General features: G+C 32.3%; 1 protein-coding gene across 8 annotated transcripts in view; it reads right to left on the bottom strand.

Moving 5' to 3' along the window:
- The window catches only part of Mipol1 (mirror-image polydactyly 1), a 343,144-nt gene that overhangs the window by 144,222 nt on the left and 174,333 nt on the right, over positions 1-24,589 (bottom strand). For all 8 annotated transcript variants that reach the window (XM_076850214.2, XM_076850223.2, XM_076850217.2 and 5 more), the window contains one exon: positions 12,712-12,819. In XM_076850214.2, the coding sequence (XP_076706329.2) occupies positions 12,712-12,819 (108 nt within the window). The remainder of the gene's footprint in view (positions 1-12,711; positions 12,820-24,589) is intronic.

Below are 24,589 nucleotides of genomic sequence, written 5' to 3'. Positions count from 1 at the left end.
CCTACTATCTTGGTATAATTATTAACCATAAACCATTTTTAAAAACGTCTTAAAGAGGGCTGGGATTGTGGCTCAGAGAGAGAGCGCTGGCCTAGCATGTGTGAGCCACTGGGTTCGATCCTTAGCACCACATAATAATAAAATAAAGATATTGTGTCCACCTATAACTAAAAAATAAATACTTAAAATGCCTTAAAGATAAATTATGTGGTTATCCTACCTATAATAAAATTAATTTGAAATTGACTGCTCTTCCCTTAATTGAGAATACAGGTGTGCCTTAAACCAGTTTATCTCACTTATACTATTGAATAAATGAGTAAGCTATGACACAACATCACAAATTTGTAAATTCACATTACTTTCTAATTGAAATGACTTGAAATGTTATCCACTTCCCATTTTGAAGACACAAAATAATTTAACAAAGATCACACGGTTAATTGCAGAGCAAGGATAAGAAAACATGTCTTTGACAGTTACACTAATATTCTTTCTACTAGTATACATGAATCATTGGCATAATGTATCATACTTTATAAACAGATTGCACATATATTTTATCAACTGCAATAATATATCTGTTTTATTTATTTATTTTTATTGATACTGGGTATTAAATCCAGGTTGCTTTACCACTGAGCTACATTCCCAGACCTTTGGAAAAAAATTTAAAATTTGTTTCTGAGGATCCTGTTAAGTTTGGTCTTGAACTTGTGATCCTCTTGCTTCAATCTCCCAAGTCACTGGAATTACACGCATGTGCCATCACACCTGTCTATATCTCTGTTCTCTCATCTTGCAAACATGGGATCCAATACTCAAAGAAGTTAACTGCATTTTTCCCAATGCTGTACAGCCGATAAAGGGAAATATGGTATTTTAAAATTCAAAATCGATTACCAGGGTTATCTACTAGAAAATAATTCAAAACCACACCCCACTGTATAGAAGGCTGCTATCATCAAAGACAGCACAGCAATATGGCTGCTGCAGGAAAAGGACTAAAAGCTCATCTTAATACATGATTTCATCTTAAGAAGCTGTTATTATTTATTATTCCATGCAGTGAATAGCATTTGCTATTTACTCATCCTCTTAAAAGAGTTTATTCTGCAGGAAATTCCAAATAGCAAAGGACAAAATGAACAAGCTAAAGGTTCTTCCATCAATATTTTTAAGTCAGTAGTAAAAACTGGAATGCTTAAAATACATTGTTCAATTCATGAACTAAGAAACTTTAGCACAAAATAGAAATCCTTCTGAAGAGTTATAGTTGGTCACAGGTAGTGATTATTAAAACACTATAATACCAGAAAAACTCCATGTCATCCATGTCTTGAACATATTAGACAATAAAATATTAACATCAACTGGAATAGATTAAAAATAATTGTACTTAAAATTTCATGATTGACTAATATGATTTAAACAATATGCTAAATTAAATTTTAAGCAGATAGTAACATTAAAAAACCCCCATGATCCTTTATGCTTAACAAATTTCTGATTTACAGGAGGCAAAAATCAACTAAAATCGGAGACAGGATTAAAAATAAAGTCATAACAAAAGCAAAATTCAGAATAAAAGAATGTGACATATTTAGGAAAAACCAAGGAGTAGGTAATGTCATGAGTTTAGCAAAACTAGAGAAACAATCTTAAAAACAAAAACAAAAACAAATCAAGCAGGCAGGGGTTAAGTAGGATAAAACAATAGTATGGAGTCCTAAATTCCATATTCAGAGAAAGGCTTGGATTTCATTCCATAAGTAATAGGAAGCGACTGAAGATTTTTATTTATACAATCATTATTTACTCTTGCCCTTGATAGTTACTTTCAGTCTGAAATACTTAAAATATTATTCCTCATTTTCAGTCTTTCTTTCTTCTTCTTCTTCTTCTTCTTTTTTTTTTTTTTTTTGGTGGTACTTGAAATTGAATCCAGGAGCACTTTACCACTGAGATACATCTCTGATATTTTCTTTTTTCTTCTTTACTTTATTTTTTCTTCTATTTTTTTTTTTTTTGAGACAGATCTCCTTAAAGTTGCCCAGGCTGGCCTCAAACTTAACTCTTACTGCCTCAGCTTCCCCAGTCACTAGGATTGTAGGTGTGCATCTCTGCATCCACCTATTTTTAATGGATATATAATATTTGATGATTGTTGTTGTAAATTTAATGTGTCTGCCATTCCTTTATAAATGTGTTCTCTAATGGATTCTTTCAAGAACTGTTTTTTTTCCCACTTCAGTGTTCTGCATGATTTTAAAAAATATATCATGATTAGAATTCATTTGGGATTCTTAGATCTGAGGTTTCTTTAATTTAAAAATTCTGGTAAATTTTTTCATCATAATTTCTTTGTATTTTGCATCCCCTGCCCGCTTCTCTGTATATATCCTCTGGATTTATGAAAAGATCTGCTTTAGATCTTTAAATTTTGTCTTTTTAACATCTCTTCTATGTTTTTAATTTCTTATTTTTTCTGGTTTCAATCTCCATACTTGCTTCAAATCCATCTTTTAGTTTACTAATACTTTCTGAAACTGTGTACAGTTTGCTGTTCAACCTATTCATTATCTAATTTTAATTTTATTTTTAATTTTTGTAAGTTCAATGTAGTTTCCCCCAATCCAGTCAATTATTTCTCAAACCTCTTTTTCCTCAAAGATATGAAAACACACTTTCATTGTATTGTGACTGATTAAAATGCCAAAATTATTTGTGAACTATGAGATTCTGTTGCCTTTATTTTCTGACTTTCATTAGAAGTATCTTTTTCTCTTATGCATTTTCCAATTTCTTTTTCTGTTAGCTCAGAGTCTTTGAAACTTTATCTTCAGGAATTGTTAAAGACAAATTGTGATGACAGTTTGCTTTAGTTTGTTGTCTATGAGCTTCTGCAGGGCACGACCAAATTAAATCCTCAGCTCTTATAACCATATGTGCAGCAAAAATCAGGCTACCTGTGTGGTACTAAACCTGCCTGAAAGCTGGTGATGAATGACAAATTCTCAGAGAAGAATTTTTTCCCTCTCTTCAGTTAAGAAAGTCAAGTTCTCCTAATGTCTTATTTTGTATAAAGGGCTTGCCTCCTCTTCACCTAAATACTAATAACATTAATACTAATGGTGAGGTCATCTAGGATACCAGCTTTAGGAGAGGGTCTCTTATTATGTTCCCTAGCATAAAAAGGCTCTGTCTTGCCCTTGTGGCCATTAAAATAGAAGCTCAAATTCACCAAGATTTAACAAATCTACTCAGATTGAAATAAAAGAGCCCAGGCACTTATTGCCCAGTTTGGTTTTTTTTTTTTTTTTTTTTTTTTTTTTTTCCCTTTTCCACTATTATTATCACTGGTTTGGGGTCTTGGCAGATTTCTTTCTTTTTTTTTTTTTTTACTGTCAAAGAACCAACTTTTAGTTTTGTCAATTTTTTCGATTGTTTCTTTTGTTTCGATTTCATTGATTTCTGCTCTAATTTTAATTATTTCTTGCCTTCTACTGTATTTGCTGCTGATTTGTTCTTCTTTTTCTAAGGCTTTGAGGTGTAGTATGAGGTCATTTATTTGTTGGCTTTTACTTCTTTTAAGGAATGAACTCCATGAAATGAATTTTCCTCTTAGTACTGCTTTCATAGTGTCCCAAAGATTTCGATATGTTGTTTTTGAGTTTTCATTTACCTCTAAGAATTTTTTAATTTCCTCTTTGATGTCTTCTGTAACCCTTTGTTCATTCAGTAGCATATTGTTTAATCTCCATGTGATGTAGGGTTTTTCCTTTCTCATTTTATTATTGATTTCCAATTTCATTCCATTATGATCAGATAAAATGCATGGTAGTATCTCAACTCCTTTGTAATTGCTAAGCTTTGCCCTGTGACATAATATATGGTCTATTTTTGAGAAGGATCCATGTGCTGCTGAGAAGAAAGTGTATCCGCTTGATGTTGGGTGGTATATTCTGTATATATCAATTAAGTCTAAGTTATTTATTGTATTATTGAGCTCTATGGTTTCTTTATTCAATTTTTGTTTGGAAGATCTGTCCATTGGTGAGAGAGGTGTATTAAAATCTCCCATGATTATTGTGTTGTGGTCTATTAGACTCTTGAACTTGAGAAGAGTTTGTTTGATGAACGTAGCTGCACCATTGTTTGGGGCATATATATTAATGATCGTCAAGTCTTGTTGGTGTATGGTTCCCTTGAGCAGTATGTATTGTCCTTGTTTATCCCTTTTGATTAACTTTGGCTTGAAGTCTATTTTATTTGATACAAGTATGGACACCCCTGCTTGCTTCCGGGGTCCGTATGAGTGATATGATTTTTCCCAACCTTTCACCTTCAGTCTGTGTATGTCTTTTCCTATCAGATGAGTCTCCTGTAGGCAGCATATTGTTGGATCTTTTTTTTTAATCCATTCTACTAGCCTATGTCTTTTGATTGGTGCATTTAAGCCATTAACATTTAGGGTTACTATTGAGATATGGTTTGTATTTCCAGCCATATTTGGTTATGTATGATACTTAACATGATTAGTTTTTCCTCTATGCTTAGTTTCTCCTTTATTGTACTACCTCCCGTTGTTGGTTTTCATTGTTATTTTTCATTTCCTCTTCCTGTAATGTTTTGCCAAGGATGTTTTGAAGAGCTGGTTTTCTAGCTGCAAATTCTTTTAACTTTTGCTTATCGTGGAAGATTTTTATTTCATCTTCAATCCTGAAGCTTAATTTCGCTGGATACATGATTCTTGGTTGGAACCCTTTTTCTTTCAGCGTTTGAAATATGTTGTTCCAGGATCTTCTAGCTTTCAGAGTCTGTGTTGAAAGATCAGCAGTTATCCTGATTGGTTTACCCTTAAATGTAATCTGCTTCCTCTCTCTTGTGGCTTTTAAGATTCTCTCCTTATTCTGTATGTTGGGCATCTTCATTATTATATGTCTTGGTGTGGATCTCTTATGATTTTGTATATTCGGTGTCCTGTAGGCTTCTAGTATTTGGATTTCTTTTTCATTCTTTAAGTCTGGGAAGTTTTCTAGTATTATTTCATTGAATAGATTACTCATTCCCTTGGTTTGGACCTCTGTACCCTCTTGTATCCCAATAACTCTTAGGTTTGGTTTCTTGATGTTATCCCATAATTCTTGGATGTTCTGCTCATGATTTCTTAACATTCTCGCTGAGCTGTCTATGTTCTTTTCAAGTTGAAAAACTTTGTCTTCATTGTCTGAAGTTCTATCTTCCAAGTGTTCTACTCTGCTGGTAATACTCTCATTTGAGTTTTTAATTTGGTTTATTGTTTCCTGCATTTCCAGGATTTCTGTTTGTTTGTTTTTTATATCCTCTATCTCCCTATAGAGTTGATCTTTTGCTTCTTGGATTTGTTTATGTAATTCATTGTCCAAGTGATTTTTCATTGTCTGAATTTGATGAATAATGTCTTCCTTGAGACTCCAGATCATCTGAAGCATGTATATCCTGAACTCTTTGTCTGACATTCCATCAGCTGCAGATATTACCTCATCTAATGTTGAATTGACCTGTATTGTTTGTGGTCCTTTCTTTCCTTGTCTTTTCATACTGCTCATGATTCTTTCTAGCTTTGTGAAACTGTTGAGTTAATGTTTTTCCCCTTATATATTTGTATTGTTCTTGAATAGCTCCAATATCCCTCTTTTTCGGAGAAAGACAATGTTAACAGATCCCAATATCAACAGTACATTATCTAAGGACAAGTTTTCATTATTAATACATTTATAGTTAGATTCTAAGACTATAGATGTTGGATTTAATTATTACTTAAGAATATATTCCTTAGTTTCATAAAAGGCGTACCATATCTGGTGGCATATAGAAAACTTAATTTCAGACGAAGGATGTTATACTTAAAGAGAAAGGAGTGAGGGAATGAGGTTAAACTAACTTAGCACCTTTGGAGAACTCTAACCACTCGACTGGTAATTTATGGAAGAATGTATAGACTCAACCTCCTATTTAGATAGTTACCCTATGGATAGATAGCAAAAGTTAGGAGATTGAAAGTGGTATATAGAGAATATGAATTAAAAAAAAAAGAAAAGAAAAGAAATAACAAGGAAGAAAAGAGAAATAAGAGAAGGGAAAGGGAAGTAAGATAGAAATACAGAAAAAAAAATGGGGGGAGGTGGGGTATATGCAATTCCTCTATATTATATTACTTTGGTAATTCAGTTGTTCATGCTCAGTTCTTGGTTTCACATATGCTGAAGTTGTGGAAGAGAGAGAAGAAAAGAGAAAGAGAGGAAAAAAAAAAAAAGTCTCTCAGAACACTGTTTTCCTTGCTTCCAGTAGGTGGCGTTGTCTATTCCTAGTTTGAGCCTCTGTATTCAGGGTGGTGGGTATAGCCAGTGTGAAGGGAAATGAGCTTCCACCTGTATCTTCCCTACTCTAGTCTCTGAGGTAGAAACCAGGTGCCTCTAGAGTTGTTGTTTTGTGTTGATAGCTACAATCCCCAAAAGCTTGTGGGAAATATTTTGAGTTATCGCAGCTAAGGGTGGGGGAGTTGGAAACCGGGTACCTGGATCAGCCGCAACTGTGCTGGTAGCCACACCCACTTTGATGGGTTTTAAGGGTTGATGGGCTTCCTGGAGACTAGCGCTCTGGGTGGGACCGGACTTCCTCCTCCGGTCTGGCTGAGCGGCTGGCGCCTTCCTGCTCCGGTCTGGCTGGCGGCTGGCACCTTCCTGCTCCGGTCTGGCTGGGCGGCTGTCGCGGCTTCCTGCTCCGGTCTGGCTGGGCGGCTGTCGCGGCTTCCTGCTCCGGTCTGGCTGGGCGGCTGTCGCGGCTTCCTGCTCCGGTCTGGCTGGGCGGCTGTCGCGGCTTCCTGCTCCGGTCTGGCTGGGCGGCTGTCGCGGCTTCCTGCTCCGGTCTGGCTGGGCGGCTGTCGCGGCTTCCTGCTCCGGTCTGGCTGGGCGGCTGTCGCGGCTTCCTGCTCCGGTCTGGCTGGGCGGCTCTCTCAGTGGTGTCAGTGGACGCTCCAGGGAAAGAGGCGTGTTTCAGGACAGTGATGGCAGAGGCCTGCTACAGGGCAAAAGGCAACTGCGACATTTCTCCTCGGCAGTCATGATGGGAGGAAGTTCACAACGTGCCAACAGCTGTGAATGTTCAAACTGAGTAAAGAGGCCGTGGCAAAGGGTCCTTTTTTCTTTGAAAAAGAATGTCTGTGTTCTTCACTCACATTCCGAGAAGGAGGAGAGCAGATTCCCGGCTCCTCCAGACTCCCGCTCGCTGAAGGGCAGCTCCAGTGTCTAAACAGGCGAGGCCAGGTTTTGGAGGCTCTGTGACTACCGCAGGACCCCACCGAGGGGAACATACGCTTCTTACAGAGCCAATTCAAATCTCCAACCCATGCTCAAGGCTCTCCTTCACGAGCCTCTCCATGTCCAAGCCGCTCTCCGAGTCCCCAGCGGTCACCTCCCTAAAGACTTTACTGTCATCTCAATAATATTTTTGAAAATATTCTTAAAATTTAAAAAATTATCTTTTTTTCATTGTTTTTTGGTACCATAGGTTGAACCCTGCAACACTTAACCACTGAGTCACATCCCCAGCCATTTTTTTGTATTTAGAGATAGAGTCTCACTGAGTTGCTTAGGATCTCACTAAGTTGCTGAAGCTGACTTTTAACTTGAGATCCTCCTGCCTCAGCCTCCCAAGCTGCTGGGATTATAGGCATGCACCAACACAACTGGCCTTTTTCTTTCTTTCTTTCTTTTTTTTTTTTTTTAATGCCCAGAAGGGTCATTTACCTGTGTTTTAGAAGAATAGCTGATGGTACCTCTCTAGAGGTAAGAAAATGAAGACAAATAAATTAGGATGGTACTGTGATTGTCTGGTCATGACCCTGACTTAAGATAAAATGAAAATGAAGGCAGAAAGAAAAAACTGCTGCATAGCTGATGGAACTAAAAGACAAAATGTTTTTCAAGGTGGGTGAGAGTGTGGAAGGATATGAAAATCTCGTCATTTACTATGGCCTACATGTCTACTAGGAGAATGGCAGTACCATTAATTAACTGATATTGATAATAATAGAAAACTGTTAAGAATTACATTAAACATAGTTTTATATTCTCTTCCTCCTCACAAAAAAGTCAAGGGGCTTAATGTTCTCTAAGTGCTCGTTGGCTAAGGGGCTCAATGATGTTGAATGACTTTTCTCAGCCTTCTCTTCATGACTCTAAAATGACTGCTATAGTTTCAGAGAGCAGGTAAGTGTTCATGATAGTAAGAAGGGAAGGAGTGATATTGCTTGTTTCATCTGCCTTACATTAGAAAAACAAAAACTACTCCCAAGGCATCCTCTCTCTTCCCCTACCCCTGTTGTACACTCCCTTTAATGTCTCACTGGCAAAAAGAAAGGATGAGAAAGTGTTTAACTTTTCAACAGTTCTATAGCAGAGGCATACAAAGGAGACTATGATTGGAGATAAAAAACATCCTGTTGGTGAGAATTTGGTGCAACAGGAATTCTCATTCATCAGTGGTGGAAATGCAAATGGTACAGTTACTTTGGAAGAAAGTGGCAATTTCTTACAGAAATTAAACATAATTTTACCATATGGCCCAGCAATTACATTCCTCGGAACTTACTCAAATGAGCTGAAAACCTTACAATCACACAAAAACCTGCACACAGTTGTTTAGAGGAGCTTTATTCAAAACTGCCAAAGATTGCAAGCAACCAAGAGGTCCTTCAGTAGATGAATGAATGAACTGTGGTACACTTAATAATGGAGTATTATTTAGCCTTAAAAAGCAATTAGATATAAAGGCTTCAAAAAACAAATGTTGAAAGGACTATAAGTATTGTGTAATTTCTGAAAGACATAAACTATGGAGAGTAAAAACATCAGTGGTTGTCAGGGAACAGAGGGTTGAAGGGGATGAATAGGGAGAACACAGAGAATTTTAGGGGCAGTGAAACTATTTGAGTTTCAAAGAAGAGAAAAATTATGAAGACACAGCAACAGAGAACTAGGAATGAGTATTTGAAGAGCCAATAAAATTGAAATCTGTTATCATTACATTGATTAGGATGTTGGATATGATAATGAATAATGAATAGAGAATGGTTTATTTACCATCAAAGGTCACTTATAATCTAAGAAAGAATGGCTTTTAACAGAATTATATTAAAGAACTCCAATTGTAGGAGGTTAAAGATAAGGCAATTGGTAAAATAAAAAGAAGAAAGGTAATGTACATAAACTGTCTTATTAAGTTCAATGTCGGGCTGGTGTTATAGCTCAGCAGCAGAGAGCTTGCCTTGCACATGTGAGGCACTGGGTTCGATCTTCAGCACCACATGAAAATAAATAAAGATATTGTGTCCATATAAAAAAATCTTTAAAAAAAAGTTCAATGTCTACATATTTAAGGCTAATCTAAATTTATTTCTAAACCATTAAATGTCCACAAATGTGTTCTTCAAGAATCCAATTTCTTTTTCAATTGTAGTTGGACACAATACCTTTATTCATTTATTTATTTATTCATTCATTTATTTATTTTTATGTGGTGCTTAGGATTGAACCCAGGGCCTTACACGTGCTAGGCTAGCCCTCTACCACTGAGCCACAACCCCAGTCCCAGGAATCCAATTTCTTAATGTCAGTGGATACAATTTATTTTAAATGAGAAAATAAATAAGTTTTTTTTTTTTTTTTTTTTTTGGTAAAGACAAAAAAAAAAAAAAAAACCACCAAAAACCCTCTATATATACAAGTATTGGTATAATTCAGTTCCTCACACTGTAGGTACCTCTGTGTTTTACCTTTTATTAGGGAAATTTTTTTAAATATATAAAACTAGGAGAAAAACGTGCCATATCTAATAAATTCACTTAGTATAACTCCTTGCTACTCCAAATAGAATGTTTATAAATGACCAAGTGTATTTGTATGCTTTACCATAAAAAATTAGGAAGAATTTTCCAGTTATTAGAATAAACAAAGACATTATTATTTGAATGACACTAGATTATTGAAAAGTATTTCCTTGTAAGTAATTATGATGATGCTGTAATCTTCAATTTGGAAAGAATGGTTGACAATTAACTTAAGATTTTTTCTTCCCCAAGCATATTCCTAGAACTCTTCCTTATTCTAATATGCTCCATGTTTACATAAATGTCAAAATATACTCTATGGTCATGTGTATCTAAAAAATACAAATAAAAAATTTTAAAAATTGGACAAGAACAATGTGTATGTTATCTGTCAAATAAAATTCTCCACACACACAAAGAACTGTTTCTTTTAGAAAGTTCAGTGAAATTCAGTAAACAAGTTGAATTTTTCAATTCCTACTCTATCTAAATCTACCATTATTAGTGATATTCATAACAATACTATTTATAATAAATAACCAAATATATTATTGGTAGACTGAAACCTTTAACATTGCTCTTAATGCTGATTTAGATATAAACTAAATATTAAATCAGTTAACAAAAATGATACATGTACAGGGGTTGAAAAAGATAAGCATACAAAAAAGCAGAGTTTATTATTCGAAGCTTCTAGGACAACTTATAGATAGAGCAGTATATTTTTAAAAAGCACCAAACAACAAAATTCCTGAAAGGTAAGAAAAACTTTTAAAATATGATTTAGGATAAATCAGATATATTATAAACAATCCAATTTTCATAATAAATTTAGAGTTTCTCATGATGAAATATGGTTTAAAATGACTAAAAATAATTCAAAGTCGGTGTCACATAAGATGGACATTTTAAAAGAGCCTAAATGAATACAGAGGCTTATGAAAGACTGAGTTGATGAGAGAGTTTCCAAAAACTAATTCTTCTTCCTTTCCTTACTCTACCAAGAATTTAAGCTGGCTTTAGCTAATGGATGAGGTTATCAAGTACTAACAAAAAGCTCAAAAATCTGAAATTTTTGCATAAAAAGATGAGAAACTAGAAAATACTAATGTAGTACATTTTTCAGGAGTAAAAATGAGCTATATTTATGTATTACTTTAAGTTTTATGCTCTATAGAAACTGCTCTTGTATAGTGGTCTGGTTTTTGTTTTGAACTTGTGAGTTTCTTTTGGTGTACTTATTTTCTTCTAATTTTAATGATCTCTTAGAATTGTGCATCTATTTCTTTTCATAATTGAAGCACCATTTAATTAAATTTAACCTAAATATACAACCCAAAATACCAGAACAAAGGCCATGCAATAACTATATACTTAACAAACTGGTATTTTTAAATTGATTTCCTGTTTTAAATGGAAACAATCATATTATATGAAATCTCTCCCCTAATGGTGATAATTTAGCATGCATTCTGGAAGCTGCCTTAAAAATAATGTTTTCCATTTCGCAGGTAACATTTAAAACATTGTCGTATTTAATTTTCATAAAAGAGTCTACTCCTTGGAAGTAAATAAGAACAATCATAGCAATCTATAATTCTCTCTTTTCTCACTTATCTTTCTGGTCTAACTAAAAATTCAATCAGAGATAAGAGAAAATACGTTGTACTAAAAAACAAAGTTATTATAAGCTTAGCACTAAGAATTTAAAAATGAAGTTAAACATATTTTGTAGAAAAATCTGACTTCTACTAAACCTCCCACTGTATTGACAGACTAAAAATACTTTTCTCAATTTTGATAGTGAGATTTCTTAATTCTGGCCTAGTGTATGACCCTGTTAATACCATGGTATTTGCAATCTGCAGCAAAAAGTGAATTTGAAAGAACAATATAATCCTCTTGGTAGCAAATCTTTTCTTACTATACAATAAAACAATGATAAATCTTTTGTTTTCCATGGATTTTCTTTAACCTGTTCCTGAGAATGCAAGCACCTTGAGGGTAGAGGCCATTATTGTGTCACATGCATTATAATAGGAATCCATGGAAAAACAAAAAAATAGAATAGAAAGTCACAAGCATCTGAAGAAAAAAATGTAATTACCAGAATCAAAACAATGTGCTTTTTCACAATTACTGAATCTATACGACAATGACAATTTATCATATAATATATTCCTCACTTGTTTCAGATTCTAGTTGAATATATTAGCTCCTTATTTTTAAAATATTATGTTTTGGTTATAGTTAAACACAATACCTTTATTTTATTTTTATGTGGTGCTGAGGATTGAACCCAGCACCCCGCATATGCTAGGCAAGCTCTCTACTGCTGAGCCACAAAGCCAGCCCAACTCTTTCTTTTTTGTTGTAACAGTCTAAGTACTCTTTCAGTTCCCAAACACACTCCACATATGCTTCAGGAGTGTCAATTCTGTGGGTTACCCCTGTGACAACTCATTTTAAAAATTATTATAATAAATATGGGTGCAAAGAAAGGGCCCATGATTTAATTTTTCCTCTCAGTGAAGTTACTTTTTTATTAACCATAAAAGGTAATAATATAAAAAAACTGAAGAAGAAACAGAATAAATAGGTACTAAAAATTATTAATATACTACTCAAAATTCAGAAAATATGTTGTTTTCACGTACACATACATGAAATAAAATAATACCACAACAGAAGGGTGCTGTATCTGTGTTTAAAGAAGGGGTTGTTGGCAAACACCACAGCTCACTTCTGCTGAAATGTACACAACTGATATATGCAGCATAGAAAGCTGGCACCAAAGGCTTACAACCTTAATTTGTCTGCAAGAAGGAACGGAGATTTACCTTCAGAGCACGTTCTTGATTGTTTTCAGCAGTCAGATGTCTCATGTTGTTTGCTGAAGTCTGGTTCTGCTCTTTCAGATGATGAAGCTCCTGCTCTAGCCGTTTGCACTGCCACAGGGGAAGAATCCCATTAAGTAAAGGAGTTATAGCATTTTTTTCACCAAGCCATATGAATTAATGTAAATAATACCACTGTATTCTCTAAAAGACAAGGTTTTGTTTTGTAACAAGAATGGTAAGTAAAAGTAATACTGAATACAAACAAAATAACATTATATATAGTACTCTGGTAATTAAATTACAATTCTCAGTTAGCCTTCTTATTCTAAATATTATGATATAAATCACAAAATACTTACTTTTAAAAAATAATTAAGGTCAAACTATATTCAAAATTATTTTCTTCATTAATTGTTCTGATTTTATAATGTGCTGGTTGTATAGAAGTATGCTTCTAAGATTCTCATTAGATTAAAAATACACCACAATATTATAGTCTATGATTGATTTTTATTAATGTTTTAAAATAAAAAGAATCCATAAAATATACATTAAGAGATATTTCATATTTCAGAGAAACAAGCCTTTAAATAGCCAAAATAAAAACCAGCAAACCTATGCTATACTTGAGATTAAAATAACACCCCCCACCACCAAAAAAAAAGAGATTTTTCAGATTTTTAAAGAAATCTAAACCATTTCACCCAAAGTCATACAGGTTATAAACTGACAGATTGCCAATCAGGACAGTATAAAGACATTTAGAAGATTGGTTAAAGGAATAAACTACTAAACCAAAGTTTTAGAAAAAAGTTAAAAATCACTCCTTATTTTATTTCCAATTAGGATATTTAAGTACCAAGAACACATATTGATTCAAGATCTGAACAAAGTTCTTTCCAGATTATTTGACAATGAATAAAAAAAATAGTTTTCATAATACAATCAAATTGGTGTTTCTTACTATCCTAATATTGATTTCTTCTGTCTCTGACCTCTATAATACTAAGCAGTCTGTACTGATGTTTCCTAACTTTGAGCAATATATAAAGCTTTTAAATGAAAAAGTCTAACCAGACTCCTGATACTGACTTAGATTACATGACACTTATACACAAATATAACAGTGAGTATACATCTCATGCATACAAAATAAAGTATAAAGCACAAACACCTTTATAAAGGAAATAAAGTAACCACAATATCAAGACATTTCAAATTAATACTATTTTAATTTAGCAGATAGTTTTGTTGAAGCTAAAAAATCTACAAATATAGTACTGACTGATTCAGTGGTATATCCTTTTACATTACCATCTTCAGTTCCATCATGTGCTAAATGAAAACTTAACTCACTGACCACATTTAAAAAAAATTACAGTGAAAGTTTTGTGACATGTATCACTTAGCTTTTATTTGAATTTACAACATGTAACATGATTTACATTCAATCTAACACCTGTCCTTTTTAGCCTATAGCATGTAGTGTTGGTCATGTAGTGAAGACAAAACTCATGAGCCATGAAAATGAATAAGGCACAGTAGTATCATAGTTCAGTAGATATCTTCTGTATCAGAATTATCCTCTATATTTTTAATAAATTTTAACACCAAATTATTAAGTATTATAATGGAATGACTAAATATAACCCATGACAGCTCAAAGGAAAAATGCCTAATTTTGATAATGGAAGAAGTATGTTTCATGAAGCAGATGACAGTTGAATTGGGTGTGTTTGGGATACATGATTTTCTAAGCTAAAGCTGGAAAAAGAAAGAATATAAAAGAAAAGGAATGAAGGTGAAAACATCAGGGGTATATATCAAAAAAGTAAGGGAGCATGGCAAGTTATCTGACCACCTATTTTTATTTCAAATAAATGTGGAATAACCTCAAAAGAAAGTTTTCCCCCCATCTACATAATGCAAAAATTTAAAAAAAAATCATTCATTTTGCTCAAAAAATAAAAGTTGAACTTATTTTGTTTAAATTTAAACATTGATCTGAGACTCAAATTATGTGAACCAAATAGTTTTGAAGAGCGTACAAAATATATAAATGCTCTTGTTAAATACATGCTTGAGATTTGTATTTATATAAATTTATATTTAACCTTATTAAGGTTTATTTAGATTTATTTAATCCTATGATTTATTCATTTACTTTTATACTAAAAAAAATCTAATACCCTCCCTACAATCATGCTTTTTTCTATAATGTTTAATTTTGAAACTTATGTATTTTGATGCAGACATGTAACTCTTTATTCACTAGTAATTATTATATTGTAGTCATTTTATAATTTTATATAATATTTAAAAAGTAGACAATAGAAGAGAAATATTGTTTCTTCTCTATTCAAAATCTACCCTTTACATCTAAAGTTTTCTTAATATCCTCACCAGTATGATCTTTATACATGTTTTAATTGTTTAAAAATTTGTCATTTCACATGTAAAGAGGGAACGGGATAATAGAATGGAAACTGTTATATCTATCATCAAATCTAACAAATGTAAATAAATCTTTCACAATTCCTTCGGATTAACAAAACAAAACATGAGGGTTGAGGATGTAACTCAGTGACAGCGAGCACTTGCCTAATATGCATGAGTCCCTGGGTTCTATCCACAGTATCAAAAAAAGAAGAGAGAGAGAGAAAGAGATATAACACATTATAAAACATATGTCTCCCCTTGAATCTTGCTCTTCTTTTCTCCCTCAAGAAACACCTATTCTTCAGTGCATTTTTATTCAGCCAATATTTATAAAGCAATTATTCCATGCCAGGCAGTTTCAGATTATGGGATTATGGGGGATACAGCATTCAACAAAGTTGATAAAAATTTCTGTCCTCATGAAGCCCATCTTCTAGTTGGGAAAAAGAGACAATAAATAAATAAATGAAATATATACTATGATAAAGATAAAAATGTTATGGACAAAGCCAGAACAGAGAGTAAGAAGTGTCTAAAGAGTTAGTAAGGAAATGCTTAACAATTTAAAATAATAAAGACATAATGAAGAAAAAGATAAGTGAATGAAGACCCTAAGATGATAAAACAATAAATCTTGCTTATCTTTGGAAGGAGTAACTGAAGAAGAAGGCACAGTAAATGTAAAGCCCCCAAGATAGAAGCTTGTCTGGCATGTTTAAATAGCAGTAGGGAGAATCCTGTTGCAGGAATGATATAATGAGCACTAGATGAGATATGAAGAGTCCGAGTTCCTTATAAAGAGTATGAGTGAAATGGAAAGTTTCTAGATTTCTCTTACATTAATATATGTTCACGAGTCCTGCTAAGTTAAGAATAGACTCTAAGAAGGCCAGGGCAAGAAGCAGGAAGTCTAGTTGGCAGATTATTGGATAGCTCAGGAGAGAAATAAGGTAACTAGGTTGGTGGTAATATGCATATGGCAAAATAAAAAGATTACTTAATTTGTTTTATAAATATTTCATTTCAGATTGCTGTGATTGACGTTTTTTTCTTCTTGGGATATACTTTTCAGTTTTGTTATCAATGGTGAACTTGACTTGTAAAAACTGAGTTTTCTTATTTAATTCTCTAGAACACTTTATATAATAGTCTATTCCTAGAAGAATTAGAAGATATCTCTTAACAAACCATTTGAGTTTTCCCCTGGGGTTCAACTTTTCTGAGATATAGTTATAGAAGTTCTTTTTAGTGAGGTAGTCTCTGCCTGAAAATGTGATTATTTTGTTTTTATACTCTTCACTGGAAAGAAGTATAATATATGTTATTTCTTCAGCACTTTGAAGATATTATGAAACTGCGGGCATCTATTGTTGCTAATGCAAAGTCACTATTAGTATAATAACAATTCTTTTGTAGGTTGATCTGGTTTTTCTCAATGGTTGCTTTAACAATTTCTCAATGGTTGTTTTAATAATTTCTGTGATCCTCCTGCCTCAGCCTTAACTTTCATTTGTAGATGTTTTCTTACATTCTTTTCCAATTCCACCTATCATTTTTCATGACATTCCTTTTACATGGCTATTAAATTATTTCTGTTTAAATACAGATTCTATACTCTTTCATGTTTTTCTATGACCTCAAATATTGATGACCATATAGTTTCAATTATCCTTTGTGATGGATTGGGTTTTTTTTTAATGTGGTGTGTAAGATTTTTACTGTGCCCATCTTTATCAGTAATGAATTTTTTTATATTAACTTGTATGTGGAAGACTTGCCAGGTTGGTTTTGCAATTGCTTCTCTTGGGGGAACAAAAGTTTAGTCCTTGAAGTAATATTTGTATGTTAATGTCCCTGTTTGTGGATTTTCTTTATGGCAGGTAATTCCAGGTATATATATAGTTTTGGTCAGAGACAAGCTGACTTGTTGTTTCTTTGAGCTTTTCTAGATTCCCTTTCACTGAAGAGGCACAGTCTTTCTAGATCTGGGTATATGCTAGGACTTCCACTCAGTTCCTATCTCAAGTGGCCATATCAGACAGAAGTCCTTTAATGGTCAATAAAATCCAAGTTCTAGTATCTGGGATGTATGTCTAGTCATATATTTCTAGTTAACTACTATGCTTGTAGCTAATTAGGTTTCTTCTTAATATTTAACTTTCACAGTCATTCTGTTTTTTTACTCTTTCTGAAAAAAAGGGTATCTGTGTATACTTGGTGAGGGTTAGTCTCATGCCAATTTTTTCATATAAAAACTGTGATCAAATAGGTAAGAATAATATTAGTACAATAAAGCTGTTTTTGCACTGTGATTTTTATCTATATTGCATTTTTTTTGGCTTAGTTTCTATGGCCAATCAATATAAAAAGGACAGAAGATAAAGCCTAGGGGCCACCCAAAGAGGTAAGTGAACCAAAGGGCTATACCAATGATGTGAGTTTCCCTACCTTAATGTCTGAAAATAATTAAGTCAAATGTTAAGGAAGATTTGTTCCTAAATCAATTTACATATTAAACAATTTCCTATGGTTTTAAACATTTTTTTCTTTTGAACTGCCTCAACTAAAAATGACAAATGTCTTTCCTGTACATATTCTGCCCAATATCAACTTCTTAAAAGTTCTAATGCAAAAATTAAGACATAGATATTCTTTTATTTTTCATACCAAAACTTTTAATCTCTCAAATTGAAATAGTATTTTAGTATTCTTGAGAACTGGTATTCTCACCATAGGAAGACAAAAGAAACTGATTTAAGATACAATAAATAAAAACTCTTTAGTTCAGAATTTAAAGTACCAGCATAGAGACACACAAGTTTTTTCTTTAAAAAATGTGTACTATGTATTTTCTAGTTCAGACCCTGGAAAGAGGATAGAAACAAGAGAAAACCCAGTAGTAATGAGGACAACTGACACTGGACTTAAGTTACTCAAGAACCAATTCCTGCTAAAAATAAAGGGTCCTATTGATATATAGCTGATTCCAGATCTTGGCCAAGAATGTGCATGCTGATTAGAAATCTCCAGTCATAGCAGACAGCAACAAATTATCAGATTCAAAAAGGACTCAGGAGTGAACTTGAAAATCCTCTGCACTGGCTAAAGAGAAGACAATTTGAGTATCAATTAAAATAGTAACTACACTGCACTGAAAAACATTAACTACATTTACATTATTGATTTCATAATGAGAATAAACTGTCACTGCTATAAATAAAACCAAGCACTTATGTATGCTTTCTTATATAAACTTTACCACTGTATAATCAAAAGAGTAGATAATAAGATAACTCTCACAAAGAAAATAGAAATGTTAGAATATCACAATTTTGAAATTATTAAGATATTAATAAGGCACTATGATCTATTAACAATGTAGAAAAAAGCCAATCCACTCAATATGTGGATCCAGATGAAAGGAAAAAAAATTCACCTATAATGTGCTAAGAATGAACCTAAATATGATCAACTTTTAGCCCAAACTGTCATATTCAAAGAGGAGAACAGAGTGGAACTTGTTAAATGACACTACAAAAACTCAGTGGAAAAAACTGCAAAACTGAAGAAAATGGAAAGCTCAAGGGGAATCCACTATAAATTAAGAGTATTAAAAGGCATTTCAGGGGCTAGGGCTGGGGCTCAGTGATATAGTGCTTGCCTGGCATGCATGAGGTTTGATCCTCAGCACCACATAAAAATAAAATAAAGGTATTTTGTCCACCTACAACAAAAGATACATATTTTTTTAAAACGGAATCCAATCATTAGCAACGTGTAATTTTTAGATACAGCTTTAACAAAGATGTAAAATTATGATATTTATGAAGCTACTGAAATTTGAAAATTAAACTGAATGTTTCCCAATATTAAATTATTATTATATTTTTGGATGTGATGATACTGTGGTTATATTTTAAACAAGAGTTTACATACTTTTTTCTCTATAAAATTATAGAGAAAAAGGATATTATATATGGGATTTCCTTTAAGATAATAAGAGAAATATACTTTTATTTTTAAAAATTTTTTTTAGTTGTAGTTGGACACAATACCTTTATTTTATTAATATTTATGTGGTGCTGAGGATTGAAACCAGCGTCTTGCACGTGCTAGGCGAGCACTCAACCGCTGAGTCAAAATAAAGAATATCTATATTCTTATACTTCTTAAAATTACAGTTAAAAATAATAATAATTGTAGCAGGATGAAAATACCACAGGATTCATGATACTAACTCTTTAAGCACACTGGTTAAAAAAAGATTAAAATTTGCCAATACAACAAATAAAAATTAATTCTATAATGCAAGAAAACTAAACATATAAACACAATTCATGATGACATTTTACAAAATTAATTCATCTAGTATTTATTAGAAGACCTGTAATTTCCTTTCATTGACCATTGAGAATTCTAAAGAACTCTATCAAGCAGATGACACATCATTGTGATTTCGTATTACTATGCTTTCTTTATCTTCTAAAAGATAAACATGCCTTCAGTTCCTAACCAAAAGCTCCATGATAGTTGCAAAGTTTTTAACAGCTGCTGTTTCTCCTTCCCTACAATCTGCTTTTGGTCATATATCATCTTGATCACATTATTATCCAACATCTTCCCACTTGGATGCTATACAGCTCTTTCCTTGGCAGACAAACATAACATTAGACTCTTCCAAAACAGATAGTAAACTTTGGTGTCAATGTGAATTATGTAGTTTGAACTGCAGATGTTTGGATCACTTAGGATTGTATAAATACGCTTTTATTCCTTTTCATGTAGAAGAATAATTTAAAACAATTTCATTTTATATTTTAAAATAATAATTTCAATGATTTTCCTAGTATTAAAATAATTTAAAAAGTTTTTAAATTTGAAAAAATAACTGTTTTCTTCAAACCCTGGCAAAATGTCAACAACGTGGATTAGATGAGTACTTATATAATGGCAAGAAGTTTAGCAATAACAAAGATTAGAAAAAGAAAAGCAATGTGAATCTCTTGACACCACATATGCAGCAGGTTTTATGTATGTATATTTGTACATATACTTTACATATAACCTAATTAAATTACTCAATAAATATTCATTGAGCATCCAGTAGGCAATGTACTAGTCCCCATCTGGCAATATCCCAGGTAAGGACATGTTTGTATGTGTTTCTACACATCTATCTATACCTAAAAATATGTGTATACATATATGTATTTATAATTACACATACTTCAAACTACATATAAATATTCCTAAAGTGTCACATGAAAGTAAATAACTAGGGATTTAATAATGATTTTTATATTCAGATTTTAGACTATCATTCAGGAAAGAATAAAGAAACACCTTAAATTGTAAAGTAAAAGAATTAGTAAAAAGGAAAATCATTAAAGAAGGTACCAGGATGTAAAAAAGTATTTATTTAGTATGCTATGCTATTAAAATATCATATCATAATACTATTTAAATTTATTATAACACTAGTTATAGTTTCAAAAAGTCATTCATTTAAAAAACATGTGATTTGCATCTATTTCCAAAATAAAACTTAACATGCATTTTTATAATAGTCAATAAACTCCCAATGAGTATTTTTAGTATATGTCAGGCCCTGTTCCAAGCATTTTACTTGTATTTAATCAGTTAATTTTCACACAGACTCTATGAGTTAGATACTATTATCCCATTTTGGATAATGAGTGGAAGCAAATAGTAATAAATCACTTCTTTAAACTTATACAAATAATATGTAGAATTAAAATGCAAGCCTTATAATTCAGTTTATTAAGAAAATTTGTAGTGTATACAGGTATGTGCAATAGAAAAGGAATGCAAATGGCTATAAATGCAGAAAAGGTTAATGGTAATATTTTAAAACTAGAAATTTGGGCAATAGAGAGAGAAAATTTTTCAAGTAGCATTTACATCTGTTTCAAGAAAATACTCAACATATAGAATGAACGGGACAAGCTAGTACATAGAATTATAACGCTTTTAATTCAGTTCACTCATACTCAAAAAGTTTATGCTAAATTAATGAAATCCACCTAAGCAAATATATCTTACCTTTTAATTTCATATTATAAGATTAGCAAATCAAAATGCCCTTTTTAGGTATATAAAACAAAACAATGGCTATTCTTTTGTTACTGTTGAAAGTGCTTTCTTTTAAATACAGTTCTTATAAAAGCTACATATATGTATATGTGTGTGTATACGTACACACACATTTATACTTGCATGTTAATACTGCAATATATCTACACAATATGCATGTTATATAAACACACATACTCATTGAAGAAAACTGACATTATATTTTTACACGTTAACACCAAACATACTTATTTTTTCTTTGTATAAACTTAGTAGAGATCCTGAGTATTCACTGCTAATAGCTAGCAAAGTACCTGAAACAGGATATATTAAATATGTACTTGTTGCTTTACTGTATTGCCTGTTTATGAATGGCATTTCCCAAACAACCCTGATAAATTTGAAAATCACCAGAGTTCCCTAACTTTATCCTAAAATGAGACTGCATCCCATTCCTGCAGCATGCTTTCTCCTCTACCCCAACCATCATACCTTTGGTTCAGTCTCTAAATTTTTCATCACCGGCAAGGGTCATGTCCCCCAGTTTCAAGATCTTCCAAATTCTCTTCTATTCTAGTAGTTCCCAGTGCTGGCTGCCAAACAAAACAACCAGGGGGGTTGAAAAAAAAATCTGTGTATGTGTATGTTTATGTGTGTGTGTGTATATATATTTTAAATGGAGGTTTTCAGGCTGCACTTCAGGGCTAATAAAAATTTCAGACAACTCTTTCTAAAAATACAGCTCTGGTTGATTCATACTAATTCCCACTCACACTAATGTAATATACTTTATTAATTCCCACAGTGCTTATAGAATTGAAATTATAATTAATTGCAAAATTAATTACAAATTAGTAAGATTCATCATGACAATTTCACATATGCATTTAATGTATTTTGGTTATAACCACCCTTCATTTTCCTTTTACCTGTCCAGCATTAAAAAGGAAGGAAATTCTGTTATATGTTAAAATATGAATCAATATTAAGGACATTATGTTAAATAAAGTAAGCCAGTCATAAAATGGCAAATACAATATGATTTCACTTATATAAGGTACCTAGATTAGTCAAATACATACAAACATAAAGCAATATGGTTATCAAAAACTGGGGAAAGAAGGAAGAGCTAGTGTTAATTGGCTACAGAGTTTCAATCATACAACATGAAAACTGTTGTGAAGATGGATACTGGTGATGACTGAATAACAATGTGCATTTACTTCACACTAGTAAACTGTACACTTCAAATTAGTTAAGTTGGCAAATTTTGTTACAAAGTAAAAAAATTATAATAATACAAAAAATGAAAGCCATGATATATCACTTCATTTGCACTAATGGCTATAAAATAACAATAATAGGCATTGGGAAGAATGTAGGGAAATTGTACCACTCACACATTGTTGCTGAAAATGTACAATGGGGTAGCCCTTTGAAAAATAGTTTGGTAGTTTACTAAAATGTTAAATATTAAGATACCATACTATTGCAGCAATTCCACTGCCAGGTATAAACCTAAAAGGAATAAAAATATGTTCCAACAAAAACATACACATGAATGCTCTTAGCAACATTATTCATAATAGTCAACAGTGAAAACTACTCAAATATCCATAATCTTATAAATGGATAAACAAAATTAGGTATGTCCATACAATTATTAACCAGTAATTGTAAAAGCATTAATACAGCTATCAAAGTATTAATGCAAGCTACCACATGGATAAACTTCGAACATAATATGAAGCAGCCAGTCACAAAAGACCACATATTGTAGCACTCCATTTATATAAAATCCAGAAAAGACAAATCTATGGAGAGACCTTAGTGATTGTATAAGGATGTTGGAGGGATATTTGGAAAGAAGTTGTGTATGCATAAGCAACAATCCTATTTTTTTGAGTTAAAAAATCAGAATCGGGCTGGGGATGTGACTCAAGAGGTTTCCTTACGTGCTCGCCTGGCATGCATGCGGCCCGGGTTCGATCCTCAGCACCACATACAAACAAAGATGTTGTGTCCACCGAAAACTAAAAAATAAATATTAAAAATTCTCTCTCTCCTTAAAAAAAAATCAGAATAAACCTTCCAATTTCATTTTTTTCAAAATTCTTTGAATATACTGGGTTTTTAATTTTTCTTAAAACATAAAATTTGGTTATCAAGTTATTTTTTAAATTTAAAAAGTCTTATAACCTGGGCAAAACATACATTCTTTAAAAAACACAATTTGTCAAAATTTACAAGAAATGGAAAGTAAGAACTAGTGTTTTTCAGAAAGTCTGGCCATTTCATCCGAGTTACCAAATGTATTAACATGAAGTTTTTATTCATTATCTTTTCTCTTTCTACTTACATTGATCCTTGAATTATTTCAAAGGGAGATGTTTTATTTTCAAGTATTTATGAATATCCTAAATATCTTAACCTTATTCTTTATTTAGTTCCTTTGTGGATAAAAAATATACTCCTAAGATTTCAATATTTTCAAGTTTATTGTAACCTATTTTAAAGTTCAGAATATAGACTAGCTTTTTGATTATTCCATGTTAATAGGATAAGAAAGTATATTCTACAGTTGTTGGCTATTTGATAAATTTTAATTAGATCAAGGTGATTAAAAAGTGAAGCCTTAGTAGGGCACAGTGGTGCTCACCTGTAATAATCCTGGCAATTTGGGAAGCTGAGGAAGGAGAATCACAAGTTGGAAACAAATCTGAGCAATTAAGCAAAGTTCTATCTTAAAAAATAAAAAGGGCAGGGATGTAGCTCAGTAGTACAGCACTTGCCTAGCAAGGTCCCAAGTTCGGTTTTCCATAAAACACACATATTCTCATAAAAGAAAAAAGAAGATTTAAGCTTTTTAAAATAATTTTTTCTAAATCTTTCAATTTTAGACAGAATACTATTGATCTCTCCAACTATGATTACTCAATAGTGTATTTCTTTCTTTACCTCTGTTTCTATTGTGGAGAATAAAATATATATATATATATATGTATATATATATATATATATATATATATAATGTAAAACATTATATAAATATAATAATATATAAGTATATATTAAATATATATTTAGGATTGCTATGTTGTGATGCAGTGTCCCTCTTATAAAAATAAAATATTTAATTTTATTTAGGTTAAATAAATAATGGAAATGCAGAAAGAATGGTTGAATTGCAAACAAGTCTTCATCACAAGAAATGTTATTTCTTTTATATTGATGCACATCATTATACAGAATAGTGGGTTTCATTGTAGCAAATTCATAACATACTTTCATACTTCAGTCCTTAGTTACTCCTCTTGCCCTCTCATCCCTCCCCAGATTTCCTTGC

The sequence above is a fragment of the Callospermophilus lateralis genome, chromosome 3 (assembly GCF_048772815.1).
Source record: "Callospermophilus lateralis isolate mCalLat2 chromosome 3, mCalLat2.hap1, whole genome shotgun sequence".
Taxonomy (NCBI): Eukaryota; Metazoa; Chordata; class Mammalia; order Rodentia; family Sciuridae; genus Callospermophilus; species Callospermophilus lateralis.
This window is presented reverse-complemented; position numbering and strand designations above follow the sequence as displayed.